This window comes from Uloborus diversus, chromosome 3 (genome assembly GCF_026930045.1).
Source record: "Uloborus diversus isolate 005 chromosome 3, Udiv.v.3.1, whole genome shotgun sequence".
Lineage (NCBI taxonomy): Eukaryota > Metazoa > Arthropoda > Arachnida > Araneae > Uloboridae > Uloborus > Uloborus diversus.
This window is the reverse complement of record NC_072733.1, coordinates 183,971,231-183,992,285: the sequence shown is the minus strand read 5'-3', so window position 1 is coordinate 183,992,285 and position 21,055 is coordinate 183,971,231. Positions and strand designations below refer to the sequence as shown.

Below are 21,055 nucleotides of genomic sequence, written 5' to 3'. Positions count from 1 at the left end.
AAAAGTAAAAAAAAAAAAAAAATCGCATTAATGTCTACTTGAAAGCGCGACACATAATTTTCGGGGCAAACATTTCTCTGTTACATGTTTTGCAGAGATAGTTAAAGATAAGCTTGCATTATAACTCATCTAAAACGTTGAAACTGAAATCCCCCCAACAAATTCCGCGCACCCATAATTTGATAGTGTTAATCTTATACGTACACGTACGATCTATATGTAACAAAAAAAAAAAAAAAAATAACTACCAAGCATTGCAAACTGATAACGAATTTATTCTCCCATTTTACAAAATGATAAGATACAATTGTAGTGAAAACACAAACACACCTTACAACTTAATGTTTTTAAAGATTCACGGTTCGCACCACCAGCACTTCATAGCTATTGTGAGGGTGCTCTGCACCACCATATGCAACGTAACAAACCCCGTGGCTGGGTTGAACCTTTCCACTGCACATGGCGCCCTCATGGTTGGCTCGTCCAATGAAGAGAGGTTCACCCTCGGCTGTGTTTCCACCCTGAACTGCACCAGGAGGAATGTCTGATCCGGAGGCGTATCTCCACTCCAACTGTGAGCCGTATGGGGCAATCAAAACCTAAGCAGAGAAAATTGAGAGAACTATCAGGAACTGGTAGTATTAAATCTGTATTAGGGTTTTCTGACAATGAAACGTTTTTTACATGGAAAGAGGAGACACATCGTCAGTGCCTCGCCAAAACCACGGATGTAAAAACGTAACTTCTGGGAATAAACCCTTTAACACTAGAACGACTGACATTTTCTGTATACCTAGAAAGACTGAAGGGGCCAGTGTGGCCCCTTTTTGGAGTGAATTCTTTTAAAAATTCTTCCTGAGGGAGTCCACATGCCTGATACACCTTCTTTCATGACTAAATAAAAACTTAGTACTTAATTATTTTTAGTTTTTCTCTCTACACTGAGCAAAAGGTTGAATTAGTTTTCCTTTCTAAGAGCAATGGCCACCGTTAGGATGGTAAGCAGTCGGTACTGTTTATAGCATTTGGATATCCAACCGGCTTCATAAAGAGGAAGTTACAGGTTAAACTAGAGTGAATGGCATTTTTTTTTATGCTACAACAATTAGGAGAAAGGAAAAAAATAAATTTTTTAATTGTCAAAATGCTTAGGGGCCACTGTGGCCCCTCCCGTCTTTCTAGGTATAAGGATCAATATTAACAGTACTATGGGGTGAATGAATAAATAATTAAACAAGCATTCAAATAGTTTCATATAATGAAAAGTCAGAAAATTCCATTAAGTTCCGTTAGATTTTATCCGAGTTATTAAACAACAAACTACGCGAGGGGCCACACAGGCCCCTCCGTCTTTCTAGTGTTAAAGGTTTGGATAAGAATGATAAATTATGATTTTTTAAATAGGGGCTTGATTACTCTTGACTACGTAGGTATGACTTTCACATTTGCGTTTTTGACGTAGTGTGTTTCACCAAAAGGAGAGTTAAAGAAATCGTTTAATGGATTATGCCAAATTATCAGATTTGTGGTGCTAACGACATGCTCTACCACTACTCTTCTGGGGGTGCGGGGAAATTTTTTACCTTGACTATGGGAAGAAAACCAATTTTGAGAAAAATATGTAGATGATTTGTATTGCTTATCTCTTATCGACAACTTCATTTTTCGTGCCAGAATAGAAACATGATATATATACTTACAAGTAGGTAAAAAGTATATTATTTTATTTCTTAAATAATAACTAAAAGCCAAGGGTGGAAAGCCTTGCTCTATGAAAATCTGACAGTGTTATATTTACGCTTGGAAAATATTCAGCATAACTAGTCAATTTAGCTGATACCCGCTTGTGGCTTTCAAGGTATACGAAGCGTTTGACTTTGGGCAAAAATAAGTCCTTATGTCAAACACTCTTTATGAGGGTTCTTACAGTTTTGACAAGAATTCTTACAAGATAACTTTAGGGACTAACAACTAACAGCGGTTCCACCCCCCCCCCCCGACTTCTTCAAAAATCTCTCAACGGAAAAACAACATCAGATTCTTTGAGAACAATGGCTATATGTTAAAAGAAATCATCCCGCGCTTAACAAAAAATTTCAAATACTACTCTTAGGATGGAAGCAATGTTGTAATCACCCCAACAAATCTGTTCTGGAGGGTACAATGAACCTTTTTTGCAAGGGGGGGGGGACGATTGACCTTCTTATGTTCCTAATTACGCTACTTAAATCTACCAAACAATGGCATAGCTGAAGTAGATTTTTGTAAATCTATTTTCACTCTTCTATGCTTGAAAATCGATTTAATTTAGCACTATTATCACAATATGGTATGGTGGGCCGTGGCACGTTTACGCGGATTTTTTCAATGAATTTTCTAAATTGTATGCTTTGACTTAGAAAATTTTAGACCTTACGGTTTTATGAAGCAGTTAATAGAGTCAAAGTTGGTATATTCAGTTGTTGCTCAGCTTGTGTTTTTAACCGTTAAAAACATTATTTTTGCGTCCAAGTCGGTTGCGTAAACACGCCCCGGACACGGGGTACGTTTACGCATATTTATTTTGACACCTAATGTGGCTCTGTTAGTGTTTTGAACATAATGTCTTACCAGCGCTAAAATAAAGAAAATTTATTGCAGACTGAATAGTGTATAAAGTTGAAGCTGAAGGGGCATGAAGACAGCACTATATGATTATGAGCTATAAGATACGAATAGGAAACTTAACTAAAAATAAAATGGTAATTTTCCAAACTAAAAAGCCGGAAAATACTAAAAATGTTTGAGACAGTTTGCAGCAAAAAAAATAAAAATAAATAAGTGTCAGGGACAAGTTTAAGTAAGAAACAGTAAGAACGATCGTAAAGGTGCTCCGACGTTCAACGCGTAATCTTGCCCGTCGCCAAATTTGGATTTATTTTAACGTGCAAAAAAATTTAATAACATTTCAGTTCATACAAATACAATTCTCAAACGAGCTGATGTGTGCATCACATGACTTCCTTTTACACCAATTTAATGTCATTTCCCCATTTTTGGCAATTTTAATGTGCTTCAATAGTTAACTCTAAATATCACCAACAGTGGCCAAATTGAAACCAGATAAAAGAAAAGAAAAAAAAACCCGCCAACTTTGTTGCCAAGTTGGCCACTAAACTTGGCGACCAAAAGACTGCCGATTTATCGCCAAGTGTCCGCCAAATTATAACACCAATTGAGTTTGCATCGAAATTAACAATGATTTCCCCCCAAAAAGGGGCAAAAGACCTCTTTAGAAACACCCGAATGCAACCAAAATGGGAGGTGCACAACTAGACCCCACTAGGAGTCTACGTACTAAATTTCAACTTTCTTGGACGTACCGTTCTTGAGTTATGCGACATACATACGCACATACATACGTTCATACGCACATACATACGTACATACGCACATACATACGTACATACGCATATACATACGTACATACAGAGGTCACGAGAAAACTCGTTGTAATTAACTCGGGAATCGTCAAAATGGATATTTCGGGCGTCTATACGTTCTTAGGCATATATCCACGTGTGGTCGGGTAAAAAAAATACTCAATATTCATTCCGGGGCGAGCAAAATGGAAATTAAGGCCGATTTTTGAGTGAAAATGTTTTCGCGAGTACAATACTTCCTTCTTTTTGTAAAAGAAAGTAAAAAGGGCACTGCGTAAACGTGCCCCGTCTACCCTATAACTAAAAATGGCAAATTTTGCATGCTAGTCGGGTAGGGCTTTGATAATGCGGCTATTGTAAGATATTTCTGTTTTGGTTAGCTTTTTCATTTGACTGCCAATATTTCTTGATTTGATAAACTTCCCTTGATTTCTGTCCTATGTAATTCTTGTAGTCATAAGTATTAGTACATTATTTCCCCTTAAGATTTCCCCCAGGTTCACTTTGCGTAAAATTTTGGATCACCTCAAGTCCTATAACGTCTTCATTATCTCAAATTACCAGAAAAAGAAAAATGCAGGTGGCTTCGTCCCAGCCGATAAGTTCCGTTATCATTTTCGACACATATATCGTCAATTTTTTGTGACTTTTTGATAAACTTAAAAACCTCAATTGAAATTCCCTTTCGTCTGTTCCATTTTAAAAATATAATTTTTGAAATCGTAAATATTTAAAATCTTTTGAAATCATATATATTTAGTTTACTATAGTTTTAAAACTTCAGTTTTGTATCGAATTTTATTTTGCTGTCATTGACTTCGTATGGATACAATATAAATATTGAAACGTGTATGGCTTAATACTGATTGCATTGAGGTCTGCTTATAACGAAGGGGTCAAAAGAGTAGCTTAGAAAAAGTTCAACCGTATTTATTAAACAACTAGCTGCATTGCCCGGTGTTGCATGGTTTTCTTTAGAAAAAAAAGTTATATCAAGTGAGGCATACTCAACAATCCGGCTTAAATAAAGGAAAAAAAAAAGCTTAAAATTTCCCGTCAACATGCTGAAAAGAGCAATTTTATGACTCAAAATGTAAATTTAGACGTCTTTGGATTTTTTTTTGAATTACAAAAATTCAGGCATTGTTTTTTACAGGCTTAAACATTCCGTTTCACGGATTTTAAGGCGAACACCGCCCTAAACGGGGGGGGGGGGGTATAAAAAATCCCTATGTGAATTCATGATCATCAAAGGACCTCTGTGCCAAATTTTTAAAAGATTCGATGTACACTGAATTTAAATTAAGAAAACTTTCATACGGGGGATTGTTGGGGGGAGGTGAAAAACTCCTTATGGGAATTATTAAATATCAACAGACCACTGCACCAAATTTGCCAAAGATCCGATGTAAACTGTTAATACGTACAAGGAAAAACCATATCTGTATGATTTTTACCCTCCCGTTCGGGGGAGCAAAATATTCTTATGTGAATTCCTGAGCATCAAAGGACCTACTCTGAGCTAAATTTAGAAAATAAATTGACGGAAACTGGATTTGTAAGAGGAACAAACTCACACACAAACACGAAAATCAACTCATTTTTATATGTATAGATTAAAGGAACAATTGTCGCTGTCTGAATCTGTGTGAAACATAAATTTTAATGCTTAGTACCTTACTGCTGTCTGTTAAGCAGAGAAGCCTTAGCTTTTTAAAGACTTTTGAAAATATTATACAGCTCTTTGCCCGCTTCCTACATTAAAAAACGCAGAGTTTACTACTTAAAGGTGAATACAGATCAAAGCATCATACCGTAAGGTTCTTTTGGTTTTACCAATCTGGGTATATCTTGCGGCTCTATCTTTTGCCCCGTTTCTATATATACTGCAGCCGACACTAGATGTAGACTTGTCAAACAAATTTTGCTAGTTTAACATTTGATAAAACTATTTTGACATTGGTCTCTACTGCTTGGGAGCAGTATGGAAGTCTTGAAATATCATGAATAGGAACGTCTTTCAAGCAATTTCATAATTTTTATGTGATGAAAAAGGACATACAAAGCTAAAAACGGTTAAGGAAAGCCCTAGAATATCTTTCTCATAACAAAATCATCTCCACCCTTTAGAATAATACATTTTTCGGCAGCGAGCTATACCAATTTTCTGTTAACTGGTTCAACATACTATAACTTAAGAATCGCTTTACATTTCACATCAGTTAATAAGAAGAAACAGTTGGACTATGTTTACAGTTGTCATAAAGCTAAGTTTACTAACTCTTTTGAAAGAAAACGCTATACATGTTGTTCAACTTCAAACGTGATTTTTAAAATGCATTTTTCTTATCTTACATATTATAATTACTCATTGAGTAACGAGCTGATGTGTGCATCACATGACTTCCTTTTACTCCAATTTAATGTCATTTTCTCATTATTGGCAGTTTTAATATGATTCAATAGTTTACTCTCTAAATATCACCAACAATGGCCAAATTGAAACCAGATTTAAAAAAAATAATAAATAAATCGCCAAATTTGTCACCAAGTTGGCGACAAAACTTGGCGACCAAAAGACTGGCGATATATCGCCAAGTGTGCGCCAAATTATAACACCACTCGAGTTTACATCGAAATTAACAATGATTCCCCCCCCCCAAAAGGGGCAGAAACCCCTTTTGGAGCATACGAATGCAACCAAAAAGGAAGGTGCACAACTAGACCCCACTGGGAGTCTACGTACCAAATTTCAACTTTCTAGCACATTCCGTTCTTGAGTTATGTGACATACATATGCACATACGTACACACAGACGTCACGAGAAAACTCGTAATTAACTCGGGGATCGTCAAAATGGATATTTCGTGTGTGTGTACGTTCCTAGGCACATATCCACGTGTGGTCGGTTTAAAAAAAATCTCAACATTCATTTGAGGGTGAGCAAAATGGAAATTAAGGCCGATTTTTGGGTGAAATTTTTTTCGCGAATACAATAACTTCCTTTTACAAAAAAGGAAGTAATGTATTCGCAAAAAAATTTTCACTCAAAAATCGGCCTTAATTTCCATTTTTCTGACACCGAATGAATGTTTTTTTTTTCGACCCGACCACACGTGAATATATGCCTAGAAACCTACAGACACCTGAAATATCCATTTTGACGACCCCCGAGTTAATTACAACGAATTTTCTTGTGACGTCCTTATGTACGTATGTATGTGTGTATGTATCTCGCATAACTCAAAAACGGTATGTCCTAGAAAGTTGAAATTTGGTACGTAGACTCCCAGTGGGGCCTAGTTGTGCACCTTCCCTTTTGGTTGCATTCGGATGTTCCTAAGGGGGTTTTTTTGCCATTTTTTGGGGGGGAAATCATTGTTAATTTCGATGAAAACTCAAGTGGAGTTATAATTTGTCGGACACTTGGCGATATATCGCCAGTCTTTTGGTCGCCAACTTGACGACAAATTTGGCGATTTTTTAAAAAAAATTTATTTTCAATTTGGACGTTGTTGGTGATATTTAGAGAGTAAACAATTGAATCACATTAAAATTGCTAAAAATGGGGAAATGACATTAAATTAGAGTAAAAGGAAGTCATGTGATGCACACATCAGCTCGTTTGTAAAAGGAAGTAAAATGAAAAATGAATCTAACAGTAACACCGTGACAGATAAACTTACTTCATATTGGTGATATCCGTGCTCTTGTCCGCCCCAAGCGACATAGCAAGATCCGTGTTGAGGAACCACCTTTCCTGGAATGTTATCTCCTTGATGATGAGCACGGCCAACATAGACAACGTTGCCACCATCGTAACCAACTTCGATGGCGTTAGGTGGGACAGTACCGCCAGATGCAGGTACCCACTCGGCTATTGGTCTGTAGTTAGTTGCTAAAAAATTAAAGACTCAGTTTGAGATTTATATCTGATCTATGCCATCTAAAGACAAAGATAAAATATAAGATGTGTATTTTTTTGTCCCATATTATTTTATTGCATTTTTTGCAACTTTAACTTAGATTTTATCTCTCAATGTGGGGAAAAACTTCAGATAAATTTATTCCGAATAAAAAGTAAAAAATGTCAATGAGATAAGAGACGAATGTAGTAAGTAAGTTTTATTTCCTTTCGCAAAACCGTCTAGAAAGAAGTTTTGGAAATACAATCGTAGCAGTGAGCGATTCTAATGGGAAATACAGTTGAAAATTGGCTTAAAAAATAAAAACATGAAGTTGACTTCACTTATGAGAGTTGTTTTGTATTTAATTATGACTATGCTCACGTGCATTAAGTTTATTCTAGGGAGAAAGAGAATGTACATCTCATAAACATGAATACAATGCTTAAGACAAGTCATCATGAGTTATTGAGACAAAAAAAAAAAAGGTCTAATTTCATTTTATTGCAGCTCATTCCATTTTATTACACGTCCTTCTGTTCGATTTCAGTTCATTTCATTTCAAATTGACTCATTTGTTACATTTCGCTATTAAAATGGAAGCACGGACAACATTTAACATTTCTGTGAAGATGCATGCATTGAAGTTTGTGATGTTAAAAATTGGATACATGTTTTTCCATTTTCAAACAATCGTCGGAAAAAGAGAAAATAACAGTAATCTTCCACTGTTAGATAAAAAATCAAAATATTGTAAAACGTCTACCTTAATGTAAAACAATAAAAAAAAACCTATTATAGCATAGAAAGTACTACGATTTGTAATATCAATATATTTTTTCTGGCAGGGCATTTTTATTTTTACTGATACTGATATAAAAAGAAATATTAAAATATTTAATTATTTTGCTACTGAATATTACCTGAATTATTTAATGATCTAATAAGGTATTATCGTTATGTAAAGTACCAAATGCAAAACTTTAGATTTCTTTTACAAAAAAGTTTAGAGTAAAGATAATAGTTATATAAAATGCAAAGTAACTAGACTACACATTTGAGAATAGAGCAACAAGACTAACTGCTACAGATAGACTAATTATCTTTCCACTATTGACGGATTGATAACCTTGGAACGGTTGGCCACCCCAGCTAAGGTATACATCAGGCACTGGCAACAGATTGTTCTCCATCTTAGAAAATTCCGATACAATTTTAAGAGTAAAAAATGCATATTCTGGCCTTAACTGATGAGGTGCTTTTGTGTGTGTGTGTGTGTAAATTAAGAGAAACTTGAAAGGTGAAGTAATCCATAATAAACGTATTTCTTGTGCACTCCACCAAAATACAAATTAAAAGAGGGGAGTTTTAAATTATTTTTTAATATATATTCACAGTGAAAACAATTTGCAAACGTTCCTGGGAGATAATGGGCAGCTAATGTGCCCATTTTCTACCATAAACATATCTTGCTATAAAACAGGTATGTTTTACGCTAAAAGTCAGTATCCTTTCTGAAGAATTCAGAAATCTCCCCGGTCAAAACCAGTTTAGAACCTTCAGAGAAAACTTTTAGGTTTAAAATAATTGATTAGCACCTTCCTGATTTACCAAGAAAGCTCCTGAAGCATTATTGCAACCATGGCCAAGGCTATGACAAAATTGCAAGTACAGTAACAAGCATTTCACTTGCCAACAACTCTCGAAAAGCTATGGAATTCAAAGACGTATTCGCTCCCATTGGGAGCAGAGTCGATCTAGACAGGCCGTAATCAAACCGAAGACGATACACTTAATAAATACATTCAGTTAATCTTTAAACTGGTAGCTAAAAATTTTTTCACAACAGTAATCAGTTTGTATTAGTGCAACCTCTAGCAATTCAGGAAACCTTTTTGACAAAGATATTTGATTTTCAAAGGAAACTGATGAAAACCTGTGAAATCTCGAAACGTTCCGCGGAAATAACCAGTGACGTTTCGAAACTTTTACAGCGTTTATATAAATCAAATGTAGAAAGTACCACAAGTGAAATACATATTCATATAAAGCCATATATGTAAACATTGCAAAGCATTTTAATGCAAAAGTCATATTCTTCTTGTGTGTGTAACGTACCTCACTTCCCATATTAAGAATTGAAAAAAAAAAAAAAAAAAAAACCACCTTGCTTCTAAAACGTTCCTCTAAGACAAACGTGATGAATTTGTTGAATTAAGTAACGTAATTACATACACAATTTTTCTTTTTCCTTAGAGTATCCCTCTAAGCAACGCATTTTTCCAGCATATGATGATGATTTAAAAAAAAGCTCATATTTAATCTATAGAATGCTGTTCTTACAATCATGAAACACACAGATTTATTTCAATATTAAAATGACAGTCAATAAACAGTTACTGCCTCATTAAAATGGAGTTTTCAATGCATTTTTTAACTGTATTCTTAAAGAAGTTCCGATGAAAAGAGTATCATTAATCTGCGTTAGATGACATGTACGTTTTCATTTGCAGTAAAATTATATTTTGAGTTATTTATTTGCATTTAATTTACGTAATTTTTTGTTAGTTTCAATTCAGCTGTTAATAAATAAATGAATAAAGTGAAGTAAAAACAAATATCAATTTTACGAAGAAATAAATTCTGTTTTTAAAATATTCAAAAGCAGTATCCGGTAAACAATATTTACCATATGCTGATGAACATGTCATGTGACATTTTACTTTCCAAATTTATATTGTGCTATACTGAAGGACTGTATCGTTATTCGTTGCACATAAACAAAGATGAAATCATGGCTTGGAAACTAGATATCTGCATTGAAGGTTTTAATAAGTAATTTGCGCTCCAAGTAGTGAAACCTGTGTAAGTTGACCACGTGCAGTGCACTACTTTCGTGGTCAACTTAAACAGCTGGTCAACTTACAAAGGTTGATTTATATGATATAGATCTAATTCCGTGTCTGAAAATAGCGGTCAACTTGGACAGGTGGTCAACTTACAAGGGTGGTCAACTTCACAGGTTTTACCGGTGAAACCTGTGTAAGTTGACCACTTGCCGTGCACTACTTTAGTGGTCAACTTAAACAGGTGGTCAACTTACAAAGGTTCATTTATATGATAAGGTCTGATTCCGTGCGTGAAAAAAGTGGTCAATTTAGACAGGTGGTCAACTTACAAAGGTAGTCAACTTCACAGGTTTTACTACTTGGATTGGGAAGGTTTCTGAATGCTTCAGAAAGATTCAAGGTTAATTTCAGGAATGTTAATAGCTTTTAGCTGGAGATTTTTCCTGGATTTTGCCAGATATGTTATTGGCAGAACTTAGACACATCAGCTGCCCATTGTTCTCCAGGAACATTTCAAATTTTTTTTTTTACAGTTAAGTGAAGTAAACTTGTAATATTAATGTGCATGATTTAAATGAAGGATTGGTTGAGTGATTCAATAAGCTAAATTAGAATCCGTCAGAGTGATTTTACATGGAAAAATGTAAAAACAAAAGGAGGATGCATCAAAAAATTTTTTAACATAGAAACCGATTTACTAAGGTTTTCAATGGGCTGGGATGAAATACTATCGTATGTAAGTAAGGATAATGTAAAAACTAAAGCTAAATGTCAGCTTAAAATTTGTTACAAATTTTAATTTTTCTATCGTATGACGACGAGTTATCCAGGCATTTTATCTAAAGACCAATATATTTTCTTTTTTCATGAACTTAATTTGATGGTAAAGATGCCTATTATAAACTAAGTATCTTGGAAAACTTAAAGTGAACAAAAGAGTTCAGCTGTAACTAACTGTGTGAATAGATATATGATTAATATAGTGAAATGTTACTATGCTTAATAATTACAAACAGGTTTTGCTTTTTAATGTTTTCACCTTGTCAAACATGCATGTTTTACATTGTCTAACTGATGTTTTCCACATTGTTAACCACTACAATACTATCATATTTATCTTTTATCGATACCTTGTTTTTACAATTATCGTATTCTTTTAACATTCTTACTACCTTGACCCAAGATTGTGAGCGACAAAAAGATTTGTTTCTTAGGAGTATCATTTCCTTTTTTCCAGAAAACAATACTGAACTTATCATTTAGATAATGCATTCGTGATAACAATCCTCTTGATAATTTTACTTTATAGAATGTGTAGTAGGATATTTATTTGATAAAAACTCTTCTCAAGACTTTGACAAGAGATAAAGAAGAAATGTCTCATGATGCATTCATATTGCATATAGAAAATGTCCTTATCGAAAACAGGCAATGCATGTTACAGAAGATAGCAAATAAAAGTAACGTCCGTTTCGTCTTTCAGCTTGACAGGTTTTAGATATTTTCTTAGATAATTTTTGGAAGATTTTTTCCTGGGAGTCTCAGATAAAAGACACATTTTATCATTCATTTTCAGAGATAGTGTAACGGTAAAGTGATTACAAAAACTAGTTATTGATTCATAATGTAATAGATGAATAATATTTTAAGAATTATTTTTAAAAGAAGATTTTCTTTGAGTAGATTTATTCTCTTAGTCCTGAAAAGTCAAAATCACTATTAATGACTAATACTTGTTATAAAATGCTATAACATTTGTCATGCACCGACAAATATCGGGCTCCAAATCGCCCTGTAGGCTAAAAATATATCTTAGCGACTAGTTCTTTCAGAACACAAATCTTTCAGAAACTATATAACACTAAGCATCCAAGAAAACGCAGAAAAATAAATTTCTCTTGGCTAAACAAAATTTTGGCTCCTAAGACTTTTGTTAGTATTTATTCATACAACATCACAAAAACTGATTTCGTATTTTATTCCTCACCCATGCTTTCTGTGTTGCAAGGAAAAATAATTTCTAAAGGACTGTTCTCGTGCGATGAACTAAGTATTTAAGGCGGGAAAAATGTTTTATTGCATCAATCAAAAGCATGTAAAACTGAAACCCTGATATAAAAAAAATGAACCTCGTTTTTTTTTTCTTTTTTCAAAAGTAAATGCCCTTGAAAGTAAAACAAATACAGTAGCTCTGGCTAATAAATCTGAAATTAATGCTCTGGTTTCTTCTCAACAACGGTCTTTTAGTCACCTTACAGCAACTAATGCTGAAAATAGTTTTATAAACGTTTCATAACGATATGTAATTGAACCATTGTGTAAAAAGCTTAAACTTCAGTCGTTTTTCCTAAACACACACACCCAAGTGTCTTTCCCTCTATTATTCATAAGTGTTTCACCTGCTGGATAAAAATATGTTTCTTTGAGCGTCTTTTATTAATGTGTGCGTTTAAGGTATTTTTCTCACCTTTACAAAACTCACGTTTACTTATTTAACAGGCATTTTGTTAATATAGATTCTACAGCAGCAACATTTAGTTAAAAACAAAATTAATGGAATATAGAACTATTACTATGTATTGATATACGTCTGTTCGACTCGATATTGAAAATTGTCTTGACTCAATATTGAAGCACCATTCCATTTAACCTTTTGCAGTTTCATTCAGTTTATTTATATTTTCTATTTTGATAAACATTTCTCTGACAGGTAACCTTTTTCTCCGCGCTTTTCACACATTGATTTTCTAATTTCTTGATAATTTTGTTTGAGTTAGTTCAAAACTGATAAAATAAAATGTAGAAACCATCTTTATTTTTGACATTATTTTTGTCAAAAGTTCAGGTCGGTTGGGCTTTCACGCATAGCGCCACCCATGACTAATTAGCTTAAACAATATCCGGCCACAGGTTTAATTTTTTTTTTTAAATATAAGTTTTCGAAATTATTCTATAACGTCATCGTCATTGCTTCCGATGTTTTAAATACCTAATAATGAATCTTTTGAAAAGAAGCAGCTGAGTTATAACTCAAATATAGCATGCTTCTTGTAGTATGCTATTTTATTGAATTGCTATGTCAAAGTAGAAATGGTACAGTAGGGCTACGAGAGGAATGGTTGATACTGAATAATCATGTTTGATTATACACACAAATACACACACACACACACACACACACACACACACACACACACACATATATATATATATATATATATATATATATATATATATATATATATATATATTAGGGTGGTCCTTATTTATATCGTGAAAATTTTTTTTCGGAATTCAACAAGTGACGCCCCCTAATTTTGTGACACTATAATAAAAAGTAATCGGTTCAAAATTTGAACTCGATCGGTCAATAATAACACGTGCCCCTAGGACGTTGAACTTGAACACTTTTGATAATTTTCCCACGAATCTTCGAGGTTTTACTTCAGACCCCGTACATCGTTCCTCCTATGTTTGCAAAATATTTTTACAGCGAGGTAGCACTAAAATTAATCTTTTTAATTACATCATATCGTCTAAAGATTTTACATTGAATAAGAACCCGAAATAGTGCTTTAGAAACTTTACCATAATCGTACGCTTTTCTCAATGTATCTCAATCGTGTGCATTTTTTTCCTCTATAGTCTTGGACTGTCTGTAAAATTCTAAATTGCTTTTGTGACTCATATTTGATAAATTAATTGTGAAATTCTTCGATTAATTGTGCTCCTCTTTCAGTTGTATCATTCACAACTTTCAGCATTTTAACGATATCTCTTCCCTTTAAATAGCTTCCTTCATTTTGCTATTAATCAGGATCAAATAGGAAAACATTTTTTGGTGTTTGTAACTTATCAAACAGTTTTATTGACTCGTAATTGATTCTATAAAGAGGAAGATCTTTTTAAAGAAAGTATTACAAATCATGTACTGTTATCTGAAATTTTTTATACAGTCATCAGACACGTCTTCCTGTTCAGCAAGCATTTTTTTGAAGTAGTCTTTTCCTATCTTCAAAGTTAATTCCTTCGTCCAATACGGACAAAGCTACTAGTTCATCCCCTAAGTACCATAAGTGATTTATGAATTTTTCAATCACTGCTTCTGCTGCATGTTTGTCATCATTTTCTACGCTGCAGGTGTTTTAGACACTAGACTTTATATTAATTTAAAAGGCCTAGAATGGGTTGCTGCGAAAAACTATATCCTTATACAACATTTAACTGTAAAACAGCATTTACGGGCATTCTCTTCATGTAAGGTCAATTTGTATTGTTTCCTAAATACATAAATATTCAAACAATAAAGTCCTTTTGCTACCCATCTGGCTCACAGATAAGCTCCAGGTTGCCGAAAACATATCCCTGTTGGAGGGAGGACTTCACCAAGAAATATTATTACACGTTATGAGAATTCTCTGTAATATTTCTTAATTTCGCTTTCTACGAACAATAATATGTCATCAAATTCTTCTTTTAGAATTTAAGTGGTATGTGTACTTTTCGTATTTTGAAGCGCTTAAATAATGGAATGTCGAGTCTAGAACTAAGAAAGGCAAGAACTTCTTTAAAGACACTCTGCAGTACGATTTCAAGTGCATGATGATAGCAATACAAATGCAATATATCACCGTTCAACTTTTGCTCTAAAAAAATGCATGCACAATTTATATGGCCGATATTTGTAAGCCGCTGTATAAGACATTACAGCTTGAACAGTTAGCAATAAAGAGCAATCATCTAAGATATCATATACAACTGAAGAAATATCTCACAAATTCTGAGTAGCTGTTCAACATTGGGACCTGAAGCTATCATGGTAAGCCTATCAGCGTCTTTTCCCAGTTACATCTGGATGTATATAGCTTTGTATCCCAGGGAATAACTAAAAAATCTAAATTTAAATTCATGAAATCTGATTTTATCTTTCGAAGATTTTCTCTTGCTCTCTTAAGGGATGTACGATTGATCATAAGGTTATTTGGATGTAAATTTACTGCATCTACATAGGCTGTTAATAAATGAACAGCATCTTTGTCCCTAATATGGCATTTGTTTAACATTGATGAAATGCGAGCAGATATCAATAGTTTTCAAGCTTTTTTGCGTTGTGGTAAACCATATATAGAAAAAAAGGTTCAACAGGTTAGGATAGATACCAATTTCGGTTTCTAAATCTTGTGAATTGCAATATGATTGTGATGATAATAAAGGACTATGTACTGAAATAGAAGACAGTTTAAAGTATAGATTTTTACATTATTCCGATCTGGAATTTTTTTAAATTTATATTTTAGATATGGAAAATAGAGTTTATTTTTATGGTAGGGTAATCGAGGATTTTTCAAAATTTAAATTATAAGAATGCATAAACATTTAAGTATATAACAAAAGAACAGCGAATTAAAATATAATTGTCATTACTTATACTTATAGCATGGAAACCTAGTGACCCTATTTGCCACACCTATTACATACACAAAAAAGTTTCCAAATCAACACCCCCAAAGCCTGGAGGAGGCAATTTGTTGTTCTCAAAAATCATTCATTAATGGCCTTTAGAATCCCTTGTGTCCATCTTGGTGGAAAGAAATGTTCCCCTGCCGCTTGGTTTGAAACGAGCGCGAATAGCGGTATGCCTGTCCCAAGGTCATTGGTGTACATGTACCCTATGTAACATGTAAAATTTTACAGAATGAAAGTGAGAGAATGGTTGGTCTAGAAGTAGCAACATCTATTGAGGTTCAAAATTATTTTAAATATGAAACCTAGAATATTTTTATATAAAAATGAGAAAATCCGCAATTTTTTCTTCGAAACTCAAAAAAGGGGGCCCTAGGGGCACGTGTTAATATTCATGGATTGACTTTAAATTTTGCATGGATCATTTATTTGTGTAATGGAACAAATTGAGGGGGCGTCGTGTAAAATATCTACATTTTCAAAAATAAGGACCACCCTAATATATATATATATATATATATATATATATATATATATATATATATATATATATAAAGCATAATTATTGCAAAGTTGCCCCCGCCAAAACTGGTTAGTGAAGCTATTCGAGCAGAGGAATATTTCTTGACGAGGATTTTTTAAAGTATGATGTTGAGTAAAATATATTTATCTATTTTTTATGAACATTATTACATCTTTATTATATAAGTGGCACACCTTGTCATTTTGCATAATATTCTTGAAAATTATATGTATTTTAGCGCATGAGGGAAAAAATGACTGTTCAGAAAACACACTGTAATAGTTCAAAACACGACATACTTCAATATTCCTCTTCAGAGCTTATAAAAGAAAATGAGTGTGTGAGATATTCCCTCGATACTTCGCAGTGTTACTTACGCCTAGACCAATGTGATTTAAAAATTATAATTTTCGCAAGTGAACCTAAAGAAACGTATTTTCCAAACGTAACCAGTTTTTTGAGCGAAGTGATCAAGAGAAATAAAGATATTTCCCTTAAAACAACAAACAGGTTAGAGATAAACAAATTTGACTAACATATAAAAATACTATATACTAATATCTCAGCAACTAATTTTAAATGCTGTTATATATTTTTCTTTAATAGTAACCGTTTGATTTTATCAACTGACAGGATGATAAAAGCTTTGTCTGTTTTTAAAATTTCAGTAATGTCACTATGAAGACCTTTTCAAGAGACAAATTTTAAGTTAGGGAACAAAAAGTTAATAATTTGATGTGACATCATGTTTGCTTTCAGTGTGAGTATAAAATGAAGTTTTGTATTTGTTCTTCGTGATTTTTCAAAAAATTAAATCAGTTTGTTTATCTGCAACTTGACTTCAATTTTGTAAAACTGTCATGCAATTCTTCATCAATTAGTATAAAAGGTCATTATTGGACCATATCATTTTAATGTCAATCGTTATTTTCATTGTTCATAATTATTTCAATCATTTATTCTGAATTAATTCCTCACATCTGACGTCGCATAATATTTTGCTGTAGATCATGTTTTTGTATTTCAGAGATAAAGAATCACAAAGAAATATTAAATTGATGAGTATCTAGATTTAAACACAATTATTTAAAACATGATTTTACTGTCGTTAACTAGCTCTACAAAAGATATTATGTGCAGAAAGCGTACATAGCACATTGCGCACAACTAAGCATTGTTTGTTTTAGGCTGGGGAAAGTAAAACTACACAAATGAATATTTTGTCTCAAAATTTTATATTTGCTGGTTGTGACACCTTATCTTTGAGGTACAGAATTATACCTTTAAGCGAAAATGCACTATATTAGTCCAGCTGTAGCTAAAACCTATCAAGAATTAATGTGCTCATGTTCTATGTGACGTTTTGCTAATTTTCAGTGCAGCGATCTAAACGCTCAATGTTTCCTAAAATAATAAGATGTTCCAATAATACATTAACATAAGATAATATTAACATCTTCGTGTATGTAAAGTTTTCAAAAATAACTAATTCCAACGCTTATTTAGAACTAGCGCGGGGGGGGGGGGGAGAGGTTACTGTATGAACGTTTATTTTTTTCCAAAACAATATGCTAATTTAAGTAATAAGCTAGCTCTGTTTCTTATTCTTCATTGACAAATGAAGAAGACATAAGCATAACGCAGATGTAAAACATAATTCAGATAGATTTTATAAAAGGAATTTTATAAAGAATAATACTGTCATTGGGGCGTCTGTAAGCTATCAACTATTTGAGTCTGCCACATAGTTTTTTGATTTTAACTCGATAGTCATTTGGCAATGAAAGTTGTTTTGTTTAAAATCACAACTCACAAAACATTTCACATTTTTGATGTAAAAAAATGCCGTTATAAAATGCGTTAGTTATATATCTAGTATTATATCATGCTTTTTTTTAACAATAAGTAAATGTAAAATCCATTGTAAATGTAGACCAAATACCCTTCGAACACATTCAGAAATTCGATTGAATTTTGAAAGGAACTTTTTAGGGAAAATAAATCCGTAGCCAGTATGAAAGTTTATGGCTTCAATTTGTAAAGAAATAATAGTTGCTAAGTACGTACAACAGCTTCATAAACTATTTGTTTGTAAATACAGTCATTGTCCAACATAAAATTTTAGGGCAGGTCACCAGAAGCTTTGTAGAGTACTAATAAAGTAACCTTTGTTGCTATTGTATACAATGTAGGCTAGAGTACACAAAGAGGTTACACCACTGAAAGAAAAATTATATAGCAGCAAAGGGCTGCTTTGGAATCAAGAGCCATATTGCTATATACTTTATGTTGCTTTTGAAAAAACATCATACCCAAATTTACATATTTTGGAGCGTGTTCTCTTCTTCAAACTACCGATTCAATTAAAACTTTACGTTTTTATACTATCCTATGGTCTAGGTAGAAGGGGCTCTAGACCAAGACTTACCGGCCTAATCGTAAGTTAGAATCTAAATACAAGAAAGCATTAGATATGTACTGTTAGTAATTTATATGAGAGATCTACTCTCCAGCATTTTAAAATGTTGTTTTCCAGTAGCGTACATAGCCTTCGATGTCCCGCCCCCCCCCAAAAAAAAGATTTGTAAGTGCGTCCTCTCCCGCCCTCAATAAGATTTTTTTAAATATTTTAACTTAGTGTTATTATTTAAGAGCGTGTGCCCTCATACGTCTTGCACCCCCCCCCCGCTCCGTATGAGTTGCAAGGGTACACAAAGCATGTACGCCACTGTTATTTTCCATAGCAAATTATTTGGCATCAAATAAGAAAAAGTTTTGAGTCAGATGAGAAATCAGTAAGTACACATTTGATTATTTCGAATTGGTTAACTTTGAGTAGAAGAGTATGCAGAATACGTTTTGGAGTTTTTTTTTTTTAAATTGATATTCAAAAGAAATCACTTACGTCCACAATAAGCCATTGTAAAATCTAGCTTGAAATCACAAGTTGAAGAACGCTAAATGCTCAAAGTAGATAAAAATAGAGGAGGGCGAATTTTTTATCGTGACTGCTATATATACCTGGTTGTAATTCTCGTCATGGACTTTGTACCAGACGCTTCCAAAACGTGTGTGTACTTAGTAGGCGGTTACTCCTCGCCTCTTTTGAACTTCGAACAGATAAAATTGATTTTTTAGAAAAAAAATATTGTCTCGTGTTTCTGGGCAGTTCGCAACAGGTACATATGATATCACAGCTAAATATTCATTCGCATGGAATGTAGATTAGGCAACTACTTTTAATAATCTTAAGTATTAGAGGTGGAGTTTCCTATAATTTCCAATGTCAAATTAATCAATTCTTAATCTAGTTTGTGCGGAAATCGAAGAAAAAACATGATAATGATTGACTAGGTCGATAGTGTAAGAACTATTTGTTGACTCTCACGCTGTTTAATTTTTTTTTAACGAAATCGCATCAAAATATGCATATTTTAAAAGAAAATCATATTTATGCATATTTTAAAAGAGGTAATAATGTCCGTATTCACGGACTAGGTTTGCACAAACTGCGGTAAAAATTAAAATAAGTATAATTAATCTCAAAACAGGGTTCAAGACAAATAATCACTTCATTCAAGTTTTATCTTAAGTTTTCAGTTAATTTAATAGTAAAAAATATTTTGAGTCCATATTGTAATACTAAAAAAAAAAAAAAAACCCTGAAAAAATGGCACACTGAGCACGTCTGTTTTTACAAGAGTAAAACATTGTTTTTACCATCCATAAATAAAAAAAATATGTAAAAACTGCTGGCAATGGCAAAACCGGAAAATTTCTCTTTTCCCTCCCGTTCTTTTTGTTTTGGTCTTGCCTTACTCTCCAGAAGAATCACAACATATTTATTCCAATAATTTTTAAACTTACTTTTTAAATATATATTTGTTTTCAAGTAATACAGTGAAACCTGCGTATAACAATATACTGTCTATTACAATAAATTTGTCTATAGCGATATTTTCCTTGGTCCCAGCAAAACGTCAGCATAAATAATCAAACTATCTATAACGTTAACCCGTCTATAACAATATTTTTTCAGGTCCCAACATTATCGTTGTAGACAGGTTTTACTGGGTACAAAGGGATACGAACTAAAGGTGAGAGGATTTTTTTTAATTGCACAACTATACAAGAAAACAAAGTACAGAATATTTATACTACTACGGTAGAGAACCAATTATCCGGGAAGTTCGGGACCATCGCTATCCCGGATATCTGAATTTCCCGGTTTTCTGGATCGCTAAAAAGCTCTATTGGCCAATTGCTTATAAAGCCTAAATTATTATAATAAATAGTAATATATATTAAAATAATAAGAAAACAGTTCAGAAATGCTTATAAATTTTGAAATATTAAAAACTATTTGTGAGAGAGAAATTTAAACATGTTTTAAAACGAAAGATAATGGAGGGAATGGCACGAAACAAGTTTTTTGAACGTAAATGTGCGGTTTTTCTACTTCAGTGTATGAAAAAATTGTATTCATGAAGGCGTTTTTTAAAAAATATTTTGTAAAGTTTTGGTGTTTGCGATTATGGTAGTTATTGATATCTCTTGCTTTTGCATTAAGTCAATATCAATAGAAATTTGATTTTTGAGTTCTTAGAGTTATTACAGTCTTGCGTTAATTGAATTCTAGATCCCATGATCGACTCTCCGGAAAATTCGCGAATCTGGTTTTCGGCGCTTTCCGCACTTTCGCGACGTCACTTGCGCTCTAAACGGCTTTAATAAAAGGCCATTCAATTAAATATTGCTTAGAATGCGACAATATCATTTCTTTAGTTTTCAGTTGGAAAAAAACACGAAGAGTTCAGACTTACGAGTGTCCTTTTTAATTCAAGAAAATATTTCGGAAATTTTTCCCTGCGTAAAATAAAACCCTTTGAAGT

General features: G+C 33.1%; 1 protein-coding gene across 1 annotated transcript; it reads right to left on the bottom strand.

Moving 5' to 3' along the window:
• Positions 1-254: 254 nt before the first annotated feature.
• LOC129218430 (uncharacterized) lies at positions 255-19,204 on the bottom strand. The gene is made up of 3 exons (XM_054852687.1): positions 19,069-19,204; positions 7,110-7,321; positions 255-599 (listed from the first exon to the last, which is right to left on the bottom strand). The coding sequence occupies exons 1-3, from the start codon at positions 19,082-19,084 to the stop codon at positions 348-350; spliced, it is 480 nt and encodes a 159-aa protein (XP_054708662.1). The 5' UTR covers positions 19,085-19,204; the 3' UTR covers positions 255-347.
• Between the last annotated feature and the right edge of the window lie 1,851 nt (positions 19,205-21,055).

Excerpts from the sequence above, each read along its gene's own strand:
- LOC129218430 (XM_054852687.1), bottom strand. Across the intron at positions 600-7,109 it reads ACGGATATCACCAATATGAA|GTTTTGATTGCCCCATACGG; the intron begins GTAAGTTTATCT and ends TTCTCTGCTTAG.